General features: G+C 37.1%; 1 protein-coding gene across 3 annotated transcripts in view; it reads left to right on the forward strand.

Moving 5' to 3' along the window:
• ACER3 (alkaline ceramidase 3) overlaps positions 1 to 15,937 on the forward strand; it is a 162,205-nt gene that overhangs the window by 98,570 nt on the left and 47,698 nt on the right. For all 3 annotated transcript variants that reach the window (XM_087433482.1, XM_087433481.1, XM_004434026.3), the window contains 3 exons: positions 4,289 to 4,341; positions 6,795 to 6,876; positions 11,104 to 11,139. In XM_087433482.1, coding sequence (XP_087289608.1) covers positions 4,289 to 4,341; positions 6,795 to 6,876; positions 11,104 to 11,139 — 171 coding nt within the window. The remainder of the gene's footprint in view (positions 1 to 4,288; positions 4,342 to 6,794; positions 6,877 to 11,103; positions 11,140 to 15,937) is intronic.

Genomic DNA, 15,937 nt, shown 5'->3' on the forward strand with positions numbered 1-15,937 from the left:
TTGTTTTCATTCTTTGAGCAGTGTTTCCTAGGCCTTGTATAAGTGTTAGGGATGAGATGTGTAAAATACAGTTCCTGCTCTCCAAATGGCATGTCACTTTTAAAACCTCTCTAGTACTTCTCATAGTTCAAGCTCATAAATTTGAACCACAAGTTTTGTGATCTGGCCCTGCCTACCTCTCCAGACTCATCTTCAGACATACACCCCACCCAACCCTGGAACTCTGTGCTTTTTCCAGTCATAATTTTGCTAGCTGGTTTTAAAATAAGACTTTTGCATTTGTATTACCCAGATTTTAAAATCCATGCCCTTTTAATATCTGCTCAGTTGAATTTAGTTTCTTTAAACAAACAAGCAACCAACATCTAGAGTCCAGACCTTTCTTCTGAGCTACAGATTTGTATTTCTAGTTGCCTGATAGACATTTCCACTTGGGTGTCTCACAAGTACCTCAAACTTACATGTTGGAATTGTTCCTATAATTTTCCCTGTTTTCACAATCTCAGTAAACTGTATTACTGTCAGCTGAAGTGTTTAGGCAAGAAACCTGGGAGTCATCCTCGGCAGTTTCTTCTCCCTCACCTTTATATCAAATCAATCACAAATCCCTGTTTATTTTACTTCCTAAATATTTCTCATGCCTCTTCACTTAACGTCTATTCCCACTTCTACTACCTTAATCCATGTAACCACTTTCGTTAGCCTGGACTGCCAAAACCTCCTAGCTAGTCCTCCCACGTCTATGCTTTTTCCCTTCAGAGCACTGTCCACACATACCTGATCTGGCACCATATATTTACTGCTGTATTGGTCAGCTCAGGCTGCCATAACAAAATACCATAGACTAGGTGGCTTAAAAAATAGACATTTATTTTTTCATAGTTCTGGAGGCTGGAAGTCCAAGATCAGGGTGTCAGCATGGTTGGGTCTGGTGAGAGCTCTCTTCCTGGCTTGCAAGCAGCCACCTTCTTGAAAGCCCTCTGGTGTCTCTTCTTATTAGGACATTAATCCCATCATGAGGGCCCCACCCTCTTGACCTCATCTAATCCTAATTACCTTCCAAAGGCCACATCTCCAAATACCATCAGATTGAGAGTTAGAGCTTCAACTTATGAATTTTGGTCTGACACAAACATTCAGTCCGTAACAACTATATTTCTTTATTTTCTGTATTCTTGATGCTCTAGTATCTGGGGCCTCACTGACTAGTGAGAGACTGCTCCTCCCAGGGATAGCCAGTTCTTAGATATAGCAAGCAACTTACCCTGGACTGCACCCTTCGTATGGAAACTAACCAATCCAGAGCCCTTACTCTAAACCACTCGAATCTCTGGCTCATTACACGCCAGGAGGCAGTATTCCTCTGCCCTAATCCCCCCCGGGCCAGGTACCAGACAACTAGAGACAGCCCCTGTACCCCAGAGCCCACTGAAGTTATTCAAATTAGCCAATCCTAAACCTGCTTACCCACCCTTGCCTTGCCTTTCTCGAGGACACCACAATACAGGCTCTTGCCCACACTTTCCCTGCACTCCTTCTGCCTCCTGGCTGACCCTGGTGCTTACCCAGGTGGCCCTGTGTGGCATGGCATGCCCCCTTCTCTTGGGAGCGGTGAATAACAAACTATCTTTTCAGTGGCAATCCTCTCCTGATCAGTCGGCCTCCCCATACCTGAACGATAGTAAAACCTATATTTTAAAACACACCACTGGGCCGGCCCCGTGGTTTAGCGGTTAAGTGTGCACGCTCCGCTGCTGGCGGCCTGGGTTCGGATCCCGGGCGCGCACTGACGCACCGCTTCTCCGGCCATGCTGAGGCCGTGTCCCACATACAGCAGCTAGAAGGATGTGCAGCTGTGACAAACAACTATCTACTGGGGCTTTGGGGAAAAATAAATAAATAAAATTACTAAAACACACCACCACCACTGCTATGGACTGAATTTATGTCCTCTCAAAATTCACATGTTGAATCCCTAATCCCCAATGTCATGGTATTTAGAGATGGGGCCTTAAAATGGTAATTAGGTTTAGATGAGGTTATGAGAGTAGAGTCCACGTGATGGGATTAGCACTCTTATAAGAAGAGACCAGAGAGCTTGCTCTTTCTCTTTCTCCGCCATGTGAGGATACAGCAAGAAGGTGGCCATCTGTGAGCCAAGAAGAGGGCCCTCACAAAGAACCAAATCTGCCAGCACTGTGATTCTGGACTTCCTAGCCTCCAAACGTCTATTGTTTAAGCTACCCAGTCTATGATACTTTGTTAGAACAGCCTAAGCTGATGAAGACAACTACCAGCTTAAACTTTTTCAATGGCTTACCATCACTTTTAAGATAAAATTAAGAATCTCTCTTAGCCTAAAACATTTTGTGTGATCTATTTGCTGCTTTTCTCTGCAATGTCATTTCCTATCCCTTCTCTTCATCACTAATTAAACTTCAACCACTTTGGCCTTTTTTCAGTTCTTCAAATTCCCTTTCTACCACAGAACCTTTGCACATGCTATTTCTGCTGCTTAGGGTTCTCGTCTTCCCCTCAGTCCCTCTTTACCTTAATCATATCTGCATATTTGTCAGGTCTCAGCTTATGTATCACTTCTTCAAGGAAGATTTTCATGACTCCCTAAGTTAGGATGCCTATTTTATGGTTGTGGTACTCTACACTTTTCCTTCATAGCACTTATTATAATCATAATTAATTTTATTTGTTCAGTTAACTGTTTAATGTCTCTCTCTAGTAAATGCTTAATAAATATTTGTTGAATCAATGCATAAAAGAATGACAGCAGTTATTTCAACTGCCTTTCATAGACTATATGGATAGGCCTTGGGATAATACAGAGAAAGTAGATCTTTTTTATGCCCCACCCTCCAAATATGTGGATAGATCCCCAAAAATGGGGCATTTAAGTACTCCAATACATTTTCGAAAGGCCAAATAGTTACACAAATATTTGCTAACACGTGAAAACTGAAATATGAAAATAAAAATGCAAAAGATGTTTAATGTAGAGCCAGTAGATCCTGGTTCAAAACTTTAAATAGAGGAATGTTGTGTATATCATAAAACTTGTGGTAGATTTATCTGCAGCATATCATGATACTGTACCAGTTTTTTTTTGAATATTTAAAGGTGATTCAAGTGAAAGGCTTTGGAGGCAACGTAATGTAGAGGTACGCTCCAGAGTCAGTTCAGAGTCTGGCTCTGTTACTTATTAGCTCTGTGATCTCGGACAAGTTACCTAAACTATCTAAACCTCAGTGTTCTCATCTTGAAATGGAGATAATAGTACCTACTTTAGAATTGTTGTGAAAATTAAATGAGGTAATGAATGTAAAACATTTAACCATAAGACCTTGCACTTAGGCTATTTTCATTCTTCCAATAATTTACCAGAATGTATCACTTTACATAAGCTCTCTTCTTTCTTCCTAGAATGCCTTTCTCTACCACCCCATTTCCTTTCGTGCCACCACCTTCTCTGGCTTCTGTGTGACCCTTTTGTTGGAATTTTTACTCTATATTTAATTACATGTTTTTCATTCCCTCTATGTCACTGGACTGTGAATTCCTTGAGGGCAGTGACTGTCTTGTTTTCATTGTATCCTCAGCTCCTAACACATTGCCTGGCACATAGTACATATATTATTAAAGAATTAATTAAATGCATATTTAGTGAATAAATAAATTCTATAGGATTAGTTTAAGGATTAGAAATAACCTATCTACGACACATAGCTTAGTGTCCCACTTGTAGTTTAATACATAATAGCTATAATTATTATTATTGCTAATAATAATATTATTATTTTTCAGAGACATAGGTTACTTAGATTAATTAAGTGACTTCCTTGGCCATTAATATCTCTTGTACGTATATTAGTGGACATTCATCCATCTTATGTGCTACATAGGAAGGGAAAGAATTGCAAAAGAATGCTGATAGGACCCACAGACCTGTAGATGGTGGACATCATTCTTTCCTGGAGGTATGATATGATAGTTTGTGATAGCAAATGATCTGAGCTGCACAGTGAGTGAGGCATCCTACTTAGGTGTGCACATTAGGACAGATAGATGGATGGATAAGCTTGTTTGTTCAAAAACAATAAACTGAATATACACACTCAGAGTAAATTAGATGGTGATAAGTATATAAAAGAATTAGTAAAAGATATTATATAATAAGAGGTGACCATCTTAATCATTCTGATGTTTTATTTTGATTTGCATAATAATTTCAACTCTACAATATTTAAGTCCTGTTATCTGTCTTTCTTTCTCATAGCTTTTGGATGAACTCCCAATGATTTACAGCTGTTGTATATTTGTGTACTGCATGTAAGTACTTATGTTTAAAATTCACTTGTTTGATATATTTTAAAATTTATGTTTACCTCATAGTGAATTAATATAACTAACCCACTTATGTGTCTGGGCGATTGTAATAGTGTAGAAGATTATCACTTTGTGATCTCAATGTAGATTATAATCTCTGGGAAGTTATAATAATGTTGTTTATTAACTTTTGTGATCTCAAAACCCTATCCCTGGGCCGGTCCTGTGGCATAGCAGTTAAGTGCATGCGCTCCGCTGCTGGTGGCCCAGGTTCGGATACCGGGTGTGCACCAACGCACTGCTTGTCAGGCCATGCTGTGGCAGCGTCCCTCATAAAGTGGAGGAAGATTGGCACGTGTGTTAGCTCAGGGCCAGTCTTCCTCAGCAAAAAGAGGAGGATTGGCATGGATGTTAGCTCAGGGCTGATCTTCCTCACCAAAAAAAAAAAAAACAGAAAAATCCTATAACTAATATAGATAGAATCTTACTTAAATTTGACTTAAATTGGATATTTTGCCTTTCCTTAAGTTATGAATGTATACAAATTTAGAAAAAGATTTATATATTATACCATAAAAATAATATTTATCTACTTTGTACCTGTAATTGTACTAGGCAGCACCAAGTAATCTCTAATTCTCGCAGTTGTACAAGATAAATGGGTGTCGTTCCCATTTTATAGGTGATGAAATGAAGCACAGAGAGGTTTAGGAACTTATGTATGGATATAAGCAGAGCTTATCTTAGGTGACTTGCCTAAGATCATGCAGTTAGGAAGTGTCAGAGTTGGAAATTGCACTACAAGTTTAATAATTTTACCTTCTAAGTATACCTTCTATTCCCTAGCACTTCTCTGAACCCCTTATGTGATGGCTATCTGATTCTTTTCAATATGGTCATCACTGATAGCTCAAGAATACCTTCTACTAAAGATATGTAAAAATCAGAATAGTTTGAAAAAATATATTATTAAAAAGAGCTCATCTAAAACTTTTTCTGTTAAGGGCCAGATAATAATTATTTTAGGCTTTGTGAATTGCACTACAAGTTTAATAATTTTACCTTCTAAGTATACCTTCTATTCCCTAGCACTTCTCTGAACCCCTTATGTGATGGCTATCTGATTCTTTTCAATATGGTCATCACTGATAGCTCAAGAATACCTTCTACTAAAGATATGTAAAAATCAGAATAGTTTGAAAAAATATATTATTAAAAAGAGCTCATCTGAAACTTTTTCTGTTAAGGGCCAGATAATAATTATTTTAGGCTTTGTGGGCCTCTGGTCTCTGTTGCAACTCTTCAACTGCTGTTGCAGCGTGGAAGCAGTCATAGATAATATGTAAACAGATGGTTGTGACTATGTTCCAGTAAAATTTTATTTACAAAAACAGGCTTAGGCTGAGAAATTGGCCCTTGGGCTGTAGTTTGCTGCTCTTGATCTAGAAAAATACTTTCAGATGAGCTCTTATTAATAAGTCATCAAGTCACAGAGTTTAAAGGTAAAAGAGATCTTAGAAATCATCTGGGCCAACCACCTTTCTTTATGATAAGAAATAGGAGTTGTGTCCAATCCCCCCCTACAGCCAATTAATTAGTAAACTGAGAGAATTCTCCTGCTGCTTCTACCAAAACATAGGCTCAAAGGTTGGATATTTAATTGATGGCTAAATATTTGTTCATATTTCCTTATTCACTGAATATTTCCTGTGTATCAGACAATATTCTAGTGACTAGATATATGAAAAAAGATTTTATCCCTGCATACAAGGAATTCGCAGTCTGGTTGGGAAGACAGATAAGTAAAGAGACAATTACAATAGAATGGTATTTTCTATAATAGTGTGCCTTAGTCAGGGATCATTAGTTGCAAGATGTAAAAACCTACTCAAGCCCGCTTGAGTTAAGAGAGATTTACTTATTGTAAGGGCATGAGGAAATTATATAGAATCCAGTAGCAGGAAGGACAGCCTCACTAGAACTGGAAGGAAGGACAGCTTCTCTCTCTCTACCTCTTTTCTCCATTCCTTCCTCTCCACATAGTTTCACATCTTTATATCTGCTTTATTTTTCTCTCCCTGCAGATCACTTCTCTGCTCATTCATCTACTTGTTCATTCAATTTAGTTGCCCCAGATATCAGCATCAGATCTTGAATCCATATGGCTTTTATACTTTGACTCCACACTAAATAGATTCAGTCTCTGGCTCCCAAACTCCATGTTTTCAGGAGAGAGCCTCTTGTTGGCCGCATTTAAGTCAGGTGCCTACTTCTCGTCCCCCCAGCCTCTTGAAGGCTGCAGACAGTGCGGGTTCTCTAAGATGACAGTACGAGTGGGAGGAAATGATGGGCGTCACTGGGCCCAGAGGCATGTATGCAAGTGGTAACACAACATTTTATTTGTTTTCCTAGTTGTATATTCTACAACAAGTTGCTCTCTCTCTCTTTTTTTTAAGGTTTGAATGTTTCAAGATGAAGAACTCAGTAAACTATCATCTGCTTTTTACCTTAGTGCTCTTCAGTTTAATAGTAACCACAGTAAGTATATTTTGTTTCTAACAAATTAAGCGTGTGGAATAGCCATTTATGGAGTTTGGCACATTTTGCTTCCAGGGTTTGCTTCATGCTTTTCAGACTGAAACGTTTCTACACAAAACTCACTTACATATATTGCTCCTTTGTTTTCTGTTTAGGTGTTAAAAAGAGTTGAAAAGTTGAAACAACTTTCTAAAAAATCTGTTTTTTTAAGGTATGAAAATGTCAAAAGGCAAATATTTAGTAGCAATGGAAAAAAATTAACTTTTTCTCATGGATGGACGTGTTACCTCCTATTTGTGAAAAAGAAAGAGATTAGCTCTGCTCTGTTGGGCATAGTATGACTATTTTAACCTTTTCCTAATAAGTTGAGATAACTAGTCACTTCTGATTCTACCCTAGTGCTTTTTTTCCTCAAGTGAATTGCATTTTATATTAAGAGATACTCATTTCAACAAACTTTTATTGCAAACCTACCATATCAGGCAGTAGAAAATACAAAGATGACTAAGAAGCAGTTGCTGTGCTTGAGGAGTACATTCTAGCAGGGAAGTCAAACATGTAAACAAAGAATTGCGTAAAAAGATAATTGCAGTAATAAAGGTAAAAACTAGTTATACAATGATGAGATGAAGGAGGATCGATGAAAATTGCTTGAACGGGTCAAGGAAAGCTCCAGAGAGGAAGCACTTGAGCTAGGGTTTAACTGATGATTAGGAGTTTGCCAGTGTCCATAGGCATAGAACCTTGGAACAATATAATGAATTATCACTTTTAAGTGCTTTCTATGTGCCAGATACTGTACTGAATACTTTACATTTGTTTTCTCATTAAATCTTCACTACCAGTAGAATTGGGAGAGATTTAATATGGCTGGAACAGATGTTAAGTGATGAGGAGTGAATGAATCGGGTGAATTAGACAAATGTCAGATTATAAAGACCTTTGTATAAAGACCTTTGTACGTCATGTTTAAGTTTGAATTTTTAGTCTAAAGTAGTGTGGAGCCATTAACTGGTTTAAAGTAGAGGAAAAACATAATTGGATGTGTGTTTTAGGCAGATTACTTTCGTTATAGAGGATGGATTAGAGGAGTTTGAGACTAGACCCAGGGACTTTTGCATTTGCCTAGGCAAGATATGAGACTGAAACTGAAGTAAAAGAGGTGTGGGGATGAAAAGAAGCTGTCATAAATAACAATCTGTAGGACTTGTGACCCACTAAATAGGGGGATGGGAATGGAGTAAAAAGAAGGAATTGTCTAGAATGACTCCTTAGTTTATGGCCTGGCTGTCAGGATACATAGTAGGTCCTTAGTTAAGATAGAAAACTTGGAGGAAGAGCAGATTTTGCAGGAAAGATAATGACTAGGTTTGTGTCATGGGATGGGGTAGGTAAGTTCCATTGGGAATGTGTTGAGATTTAGGTGCCTGATATTAAGGATATCTGAGGCTTAACAGGTAGCCCGGACTAAAGATGTGGATTTGGGGTTGTCAGGGGTAGGTCGTACTAGAAATGTGGGAATAGGTGAAGTGGCACAGAGATAGCAAAGGCCGTTAAGATAACCAAAGATAGAACCTCATGGAACACTTTATTTTTTTAAGAGATAAACAAAACAGTATACATTCATGATACTATATCCTAAAAGTTACAATTGATTTGTCTGTTTGACATTCAAAGCCTGTCAGTATGCAAATTCTTATGGTAAAATTAGGATACCTCATTTCATAATGCCTAAGGATTTCAATAGGAATCAACATTTTTTAAATAAAAATTATATACATTTAAGATGTACAACATGATGATTTGATATACATAGTGAAATGATTACTACAGTCAAGCTAACCAATATATCTTCTCACATAGTTACCATTTTTGTGTGTGTGATGAGAGCAGCTGAAATCTACTCTCTCAGCAAATTTCCAGTGTTCAGTCAAGTATTATTAACCATCATGCTGTATGTTGGAACACTGACATTTGAGGGGCAAGTGGAGGAAATGAAGCTAGCAAAGGAGACTGAGAACAAGTAATCAGAGATGTAGGAAAACTCAGCCTGATGTCACAGATTACAAAGACATTTCTAGAAGGAGAAACAGTATTAGTTGCCTCTGAGAGGATGAGTAAAATGAAGATTGAGGTTTGACCCATAAAAATTCCAATTAAAAGACCAAGTAAACATAATAAGGATATTGTCAGCAGTAGACTGATGGACGCAGAAGCTAGATTTCAGGGAGTGGAAAAGGGGAGTAGGAGGTTGCAGGAGCACATATACACTATTTTCTTATGCTTCTACATTGCCCTGCATGCTCCTTTGCATAAACTACATACTTGTTAATCATGACAGAATCCTAGAATTTCAGAGGTGAAAGGAAGTCTTGTTACTGTATAAAAGAAAAGAATAAAGCCCAGAGAGTTTTAGTGACTTGTCTGGCCAACCAAATTCATATGGAGAATTGGTAGCAGAGTCGAGACTAGACCCCTTTGTAAGTTAAGAACTGATGTGGTTGGAAACATAGGCTTGGGAGTCAGTCAGATCTGAGTTTGGACCAATACTGTTACTTAAGAAGTGGGACCTTGGGCAAGTTACTGAATCTCTCTCTGCTTTAGTTTTCCTTATCTGTAAAATGAAGATAATAATAGCATACATTTCATATTAGTTGTGAGAATTAATACCTGGCACATAGTAAGGACTCTATAATTCTTTGGCCTAAAAAAATGTCTTTAAGAGGCATGCCCTTTTGCATTTATTTTATTAGTAACAGTGGGAATCTGAAACTATGAAAAGAGCAATTACTATTTTGAAATAACAAATTTCAGAGATTAAAAGCATTCTTCCTTACTGAGTTTAGAGTTGCAGATAAGTATATAATGTCTATACACGTCTTACTATTAAAGCTCTATGAGTGCTTGCTTAAAGGAAATAATCTGCCCTTGTCGTAGTGAGGGTAGGAACTTCCTCCAGAAATAAGAAATTCTGTAGCCAAATTATAAAATCATGTAAAATTTTGTGAAATCAGCAATACATTAAATGAGAATATGGAGATATCTGAGCACAGTCCTTGCTGTCAAGGAGATTACAGCCTCATAGGGGAGAGAAATAGGAACCTAATAAATGCCATGAAGTTTATACCTGGTCAGTGAGGGTACAAAGGAGGGCAAGTGGTTGCTTCTGCTAAATAGAGAAGGGATCAGAAAAGGCTTCAAGAAAGAGGTATAGATTGAGCTGAATCTTGAAAGATGAGTGTTTGCCAGCAGGGGAGGATTTCTGAACAAAGTAAAGAGCAGCACGTTTAAAGTTACAGAAGCGTGAAACTAGCACATTTGGGGAAGCACTGTATGTTCTGGAGCCTAGGATGAAACAGACAAGAAGAGAGCAAGGAGGCCAAACAGAAAGGCAGAAGCAAGATACATTGAAGGCTTTGAAATTTGGACTTTGTCTTGTAAGTGATGAGAGTCATTTCAGGGTTATGATTTGCATTTTGATTCCTCTCTACAATGTTATTTTAAAGGTGTACTCCTATAGGGCAGTAAATGCATGCTAAATCTTAAATAGGCATTGAACTTAATCACCCCCATGACCGTGGAGCCTAAAACTAGCGTTTGTGTAACTGGGAATGCATCAAGGTGAGTGAGTTAGAGGTTTTTGGAAGCAGAAGAAAGCACAAGAAATTAGTTTTAAATATTTTCACTTATTGAGCACTTATTATATGCTACACTTCTACATATTTTAGCTTATTATTCCTCACTACTGTTATTCCCGGTGTCCAAATAAGGGAAAATGAGTCTTTTGCTTAAGTGACTTGCTCAAGGCATGTAGCAAGTAAGTGGCAGAGTCTGAAATTTAACTCCTGTCCCTAACTCTAAGTCCAGTGTTCTTTCTACTGTAGAACAGATCTGCTGTACAGATTGTCAGCATAACCTCTTCAGCCCTCATGAGTATCCATCCGTCTTTGCCCCTCCTTGATTCTGATGCAGAGGCCAAGAAGCCAGAGTAATCCACAACGGCTTTGAAACATTGAGTTTGCCATGGTAAACTAGCACTGGGGGATACCCACCTGTGGGTACTAACTCTTCTGTAGCATGCCACCTAATCTGATTGGTTTTACATGGCTGGAGTCAGATCTAAGTAGCAGGACTAGGGAAGCAGGAATTGTACTTGGGATTTGCAGAGTTGTTGTTCCCTCTCTGTAATGCGCTTCATTCACATGTGTTTCTTTTAATATTTTGCAGGTTTACCTTAAGGTAAAGGAGCCTGTATTCCATCAGGTAATTTTTAAAAATTATTATACATTTGATTGTTTAACAATACTAGCTGCCTGTGTTTTCCTTTTCTAGTAAGTTATATGCAGATACAACTTCTGAAAATGAAATGGTAGATGTCCTTCAGTGTTTAAAACAGAGGTTGCAAACTCAAGTGCCTCCAGGAGCCAGGTGTGGGTAAAAGGAGTATACCCAGGACAGCCAGTGCCCAGGCCCAGCCGACTGTTGGTAGTCAGTAATGCAGGTGCAGCATTGCTCTCATCAGCAGAAATAACAGAACGCATTATGCACATACACATGTAAAATCTTTTTTATGAAATTATTTTCTAGAAAATATAGACTGAAAATTCCTTGAATATTTTCCCCCTAATGCGTATTTTATTAAGTTTTTTGAGGGGGGAGGTTATTTAGATTGAGGGAAGCTAACACAGGAAACTTTGCTGTAGGAAATAATGATCTAAGTGCATCTCATAATGAAACCAGAGTGAAATAAAGTAGCAGAACCTAAATAAAGAAAGCTATTGTTTATTGAGTGCCACCATGTGCCTGGCACTACACTCATTACTACACAGACTCGGATCTCCCCAGCAGTCCTACAAATTAGGGATTATTGTCCACATTTTAACAGAAATGAACTCAGAGATATTACGTAATTTGCCGCAGGGTTACATAGTTATTACAAGGCAGAGCCAGGATTGTAACCTAGATTTGTTTGACTCCTGTCACCATTTTTTCAACAAATAGCAAACAAAAATAAATAAATAAATAAGCACACATTTCAGGAATATCAGAGGCTTTGTAGTTTTAGAATATTTTGTGCTTATATAAAAAGTAAATGTTCTGTAACTTTTTCAACTAGACTATAATCATCTAACTGAAATCTGTTTTTGAAATAAATTCTGAAACCACATTATTGTGCCTTCCTTTTCTAAAGGCCAGCTGAAAGTAGATGCACTAAAGTAGATGTCACAGGAGAGGACATCCAAACTCTGCTGTTTATCATAGCTTGAAGTGATGTCATTATGTAATTACCCCTTTATTTAGAAAGATTTATTGACACAATGTAAAAAATGAAGTAAGTTTATTTATATGAAGAATACTTCAGTTTTTATGAATTTCTTGTTTGCCTGTACAAAAAAGAAAAATCATAACCATAAAAAACCAAAATTTGGAAATTTTAGGTTAAGTTTTGTGGCTTATATCCTAGGCCTAGAGATTACAAATCAGGATAGAGAAGTGAAGAAGGAGGGCAATGCTCAAGTAAGTTGGATAAGCAATCTGAGGGTAGAAGACATTCATTCATTCAACAGATATCAACTGTGTACATTCTCAGTACCAAATTCTGAGCCGGAAGTTGGAAATAGAGGGGCAGTAGAGCAAAGACTTTAAAATCTAAAGTCAGGCAGACCTGGATTCAAATCTTGTCTCTCCACTTGCTGGCTGTATATTCTGGACAAGTTACTTAACTTATTTGAGCTTTGGTTTCCTCATTATTCAACAAACACTTTTTAACTGCCTTCCAATATGCCAGATGCTGTACTAGACACAGGAGATATACTAGTGAATGAAATAACGAGGTCCCTGCTCTTAAGGAGCTTATCATACTGTATCTCTAAAATTGGTACAGTAATCTCCTAAGGTAGTCTGAGGGTGAAATTGAGATAATGCATATAAAACCCTTATCACATAGTAAACACTCAGTGAATGTTAACCAAGAGTAATTTACCAAGGCAAATAAGACATGGCTGCTGGTCTCAAGGAGCTCACTGTCTGGTCAGGAAGATAGACTTGTAAAAAAATATTTGTAGTATATATGTCTTGTAATGCATATGCAAAAGCAGTGCTAATGTAGACAGGCACACAGTCTCCCTCCTTAGATGACTCAAGATAGGATTACAAAATACATTTATTGCATATAGCTACATTATTACTTACTCTGGTACTGAAAAACAAGTTAGGGAAAATGGCCCACTATTGTGATACAATAGTATTTCTCGCTACTTTATTTGGAAAGGCCTTTGCCTCAGATGTCTAACCTAGAATTTTCTATGCTGATCTGTTAAGTAGTTAGAATTGATATTTTCCGTTTATACTTATGGCTTTAAAAAATCTATCCCTGATTATTTTCTGAGTATCGTTCTTAAGAAAAAAGAACTACTTTTTCTGAGAATCATCTGTTTGTCAAAGTTTAGAGTATTGCTCTCATTCTTTCATATAACTGTTGGTATTCTTATGTACAGAAACTTAGAAAAATTCTTTGGAATTTGTGGCAAGATTTATAATAACTTTTAAGATCTTTAAAATAATGGAAAAAGAGGGAGAAGCAATGTTGTCTAGCCTAGAGGAGCTCTGGCTTGTGAGTTTAGAATCTGGATTTCTTACCACTTTGATTTCTTGAGGTTTGGAATCTCGGTTTCTTGCCACTTAGTTATCCATGGACAGATTACTTGCTGTGCCTGTTCTCATCTATAATACCCGTATCCTCATCAGGAGAATGTTCAAAACAAGGAGAGGTATTGTTTCACAAGGATAGTATAAAAATAATTAATATAGGATAATGCAAAGCACAAGGCAATAAACATAGTAAGACAGTGTGATACTAAAAGTACATATTAAGATATAAGATGACATGCATAAATTTCTGCCTATGATAATCATGGAAAGCTCCTAAAAGGAGATGTTTGAGTTGGGCCCAGAAAGATAAGTATGTAGTGATGTACAATTAGAAGGAAAGAGTTAATAAACACTTTAAAAGTATCTGTCACAGCCAGGATGATTGTCTTGCTAATCAGATTAGCTTCCCTGAAGGAGACAATACTGATAACAGTGCTACTTTACTGTATTAAATCCAAGGTGATCCAAACATCTCCAAAGAAAACCAAGTGCTGTTTGTTTAATTTGATGGCCTTGCAAAGGGTAATACTCAAATCACATAGCTGCTACATTCAATAGAAATGCCAATATACCTTAAGCAAGAAAACAAAAAGAAAAGCACACATGAGGATAGATTAAAAGAACATTTAAGAAGTTAGTGAACCCTCTTTAAGCAGCTAATTGACAAATCAGTAATTGAATATCTCAGATGAGATCTCATCTAATGTCTCAAAGAGTACTGTTGCTTAAAATCTTCCTGCCAAAGTAGATGTCTCCTAAAGATTGTTTCTAGACATGACCTGTTAGTATTTTATTACTTTCCCTTCCAATTTGACCCTCAAAGTTTGCAAGAAAGAACACACTATGTAAACAATTTGAAAAGTGGAAACTTAAGCAGATTTATTTGAATTTTATTCTATTATGCTTCATTTGTGCCATTTTATTACAAATTAAGGATGTAAGAAAACTGCTATGTAAGCACACTTGGAAAAGAAGCAAAGAAAGCTAACATTTTTTAGTATCTGCTATGTGCTAAATATTGTGTATTCTGTCATATAGTTTATATTGACTTACCTATTATCTTACTAAAATATCAACCAACCCTTTTAGAAATTATCTTCTTCATTTTATGGGTGAGATAGATAACTGAGAGTCAGAAAGGTTAAGTAATTTGCCCAATGTTTCTCACCTAATTAGTGCAGAGCTAGAAATCGAACCCAAGTGTTTTTATTCCAAAGCCCATATTCCTTCCATGATATGATGATGCCCCTATAGTAGAATCTGCACTTTGGAACCTAATTTATTATCAGAAAGATTCATTTTTAAAAAGAATGAAAAATGCTGTTTAGATTTTAGTGGCATGATGAAATTATTAGAAAAAATGTGAAGACTGAATATGTAAAACTTAGGTAGAGCTATGCTTTACTTTTAAGTAAGCCAGAATTCAGTTATCAACTTTAAAAACTGCCCCAAATCAAATATAAGTGAAGTACTTTATGAATAAAAATAGATTAAGTAATTTCTAGAGAAGGATTTCAGCAAGGCTTCACACAGGAGATGACTGAGCAGGATTTATTTGGCCGTAGAACTCTTTTTTTATACAATATCTCTTAATATCTCCCAGCACACTGGTATTCTGGGAGATACTATTTGGGAAATCCTGTGCTGAAATACAAGATCCTGCAGAACATAAGAAGAGAAGGGAAAACTGGACCAGATTGTGAAGCACTGGATGTCATGTGAAAGTTGGGATATTACAGCTTTTGCCAATGAGAGAGGCATGACATTATAAGAATCTGTTTCAGATACTTCTGGCAGTTGTGTGTAGGATGGATTAGAAGGCTGTATAGTTTTCGCAGAATTAGGATTTTAAACCATTTCCAAGTATCTACAAAAGCTTTGTTTTTACCAGTAGACCTCATTGCCTTATGAGACTTGTGAAATTGTTTTATAGTTATAAAGTAATATCTACGTTTAGCTCATTAGTATTTAAACTATCATCTAAATATGTAGGAAGCACCAACCTTTTAGTCTTATCATATGAGAGTAACTTATATTAACTCCCAGAATAAAATGCCTCTTACATCCCTATTTTGACTATAATTATAGGAATATGAAACCACAGTCACCTGGTTCAGTCCCTTCATTTTACAAATGGGAGTCCCAAGACCAAGATAAGTGAAGTGACTTGTTCAAGGTTATATAGTGAGGCAGTAATCAGATGGTAGAAAAGTCTAGATCCCCCAACTGCAGCCCTTGGCGTTTTCTCTTAGAGGTTATTTACTATGTTTGGACAATTGATTGTCATTAATATAATGAGTGAGTCCTTTACAGACTCCAAATGCCTAAATCCCATTACCTGTCACCACCACAGGTTCCCACTCACTGGGGCTTTATCCACAAATCCCTACCTGATCTCCCACTCTGATGA

Source organism: Ceratotherium simum, chromosome 7 (genome assembly GCF_057802395.1).
Source record: "Ceratotherium simum simum isolate JZ-2026a chromosome 7, ASM5780239v1, whole genome shotgun sequence".
Taxonomy (NCBI): domain Eukaryota; kingdom Metazoa; phylum Chordata; class Mammalia; order Perissodactyla; family Rhinocerotidae; genus Ceratotherium; species Ceratotherium simum.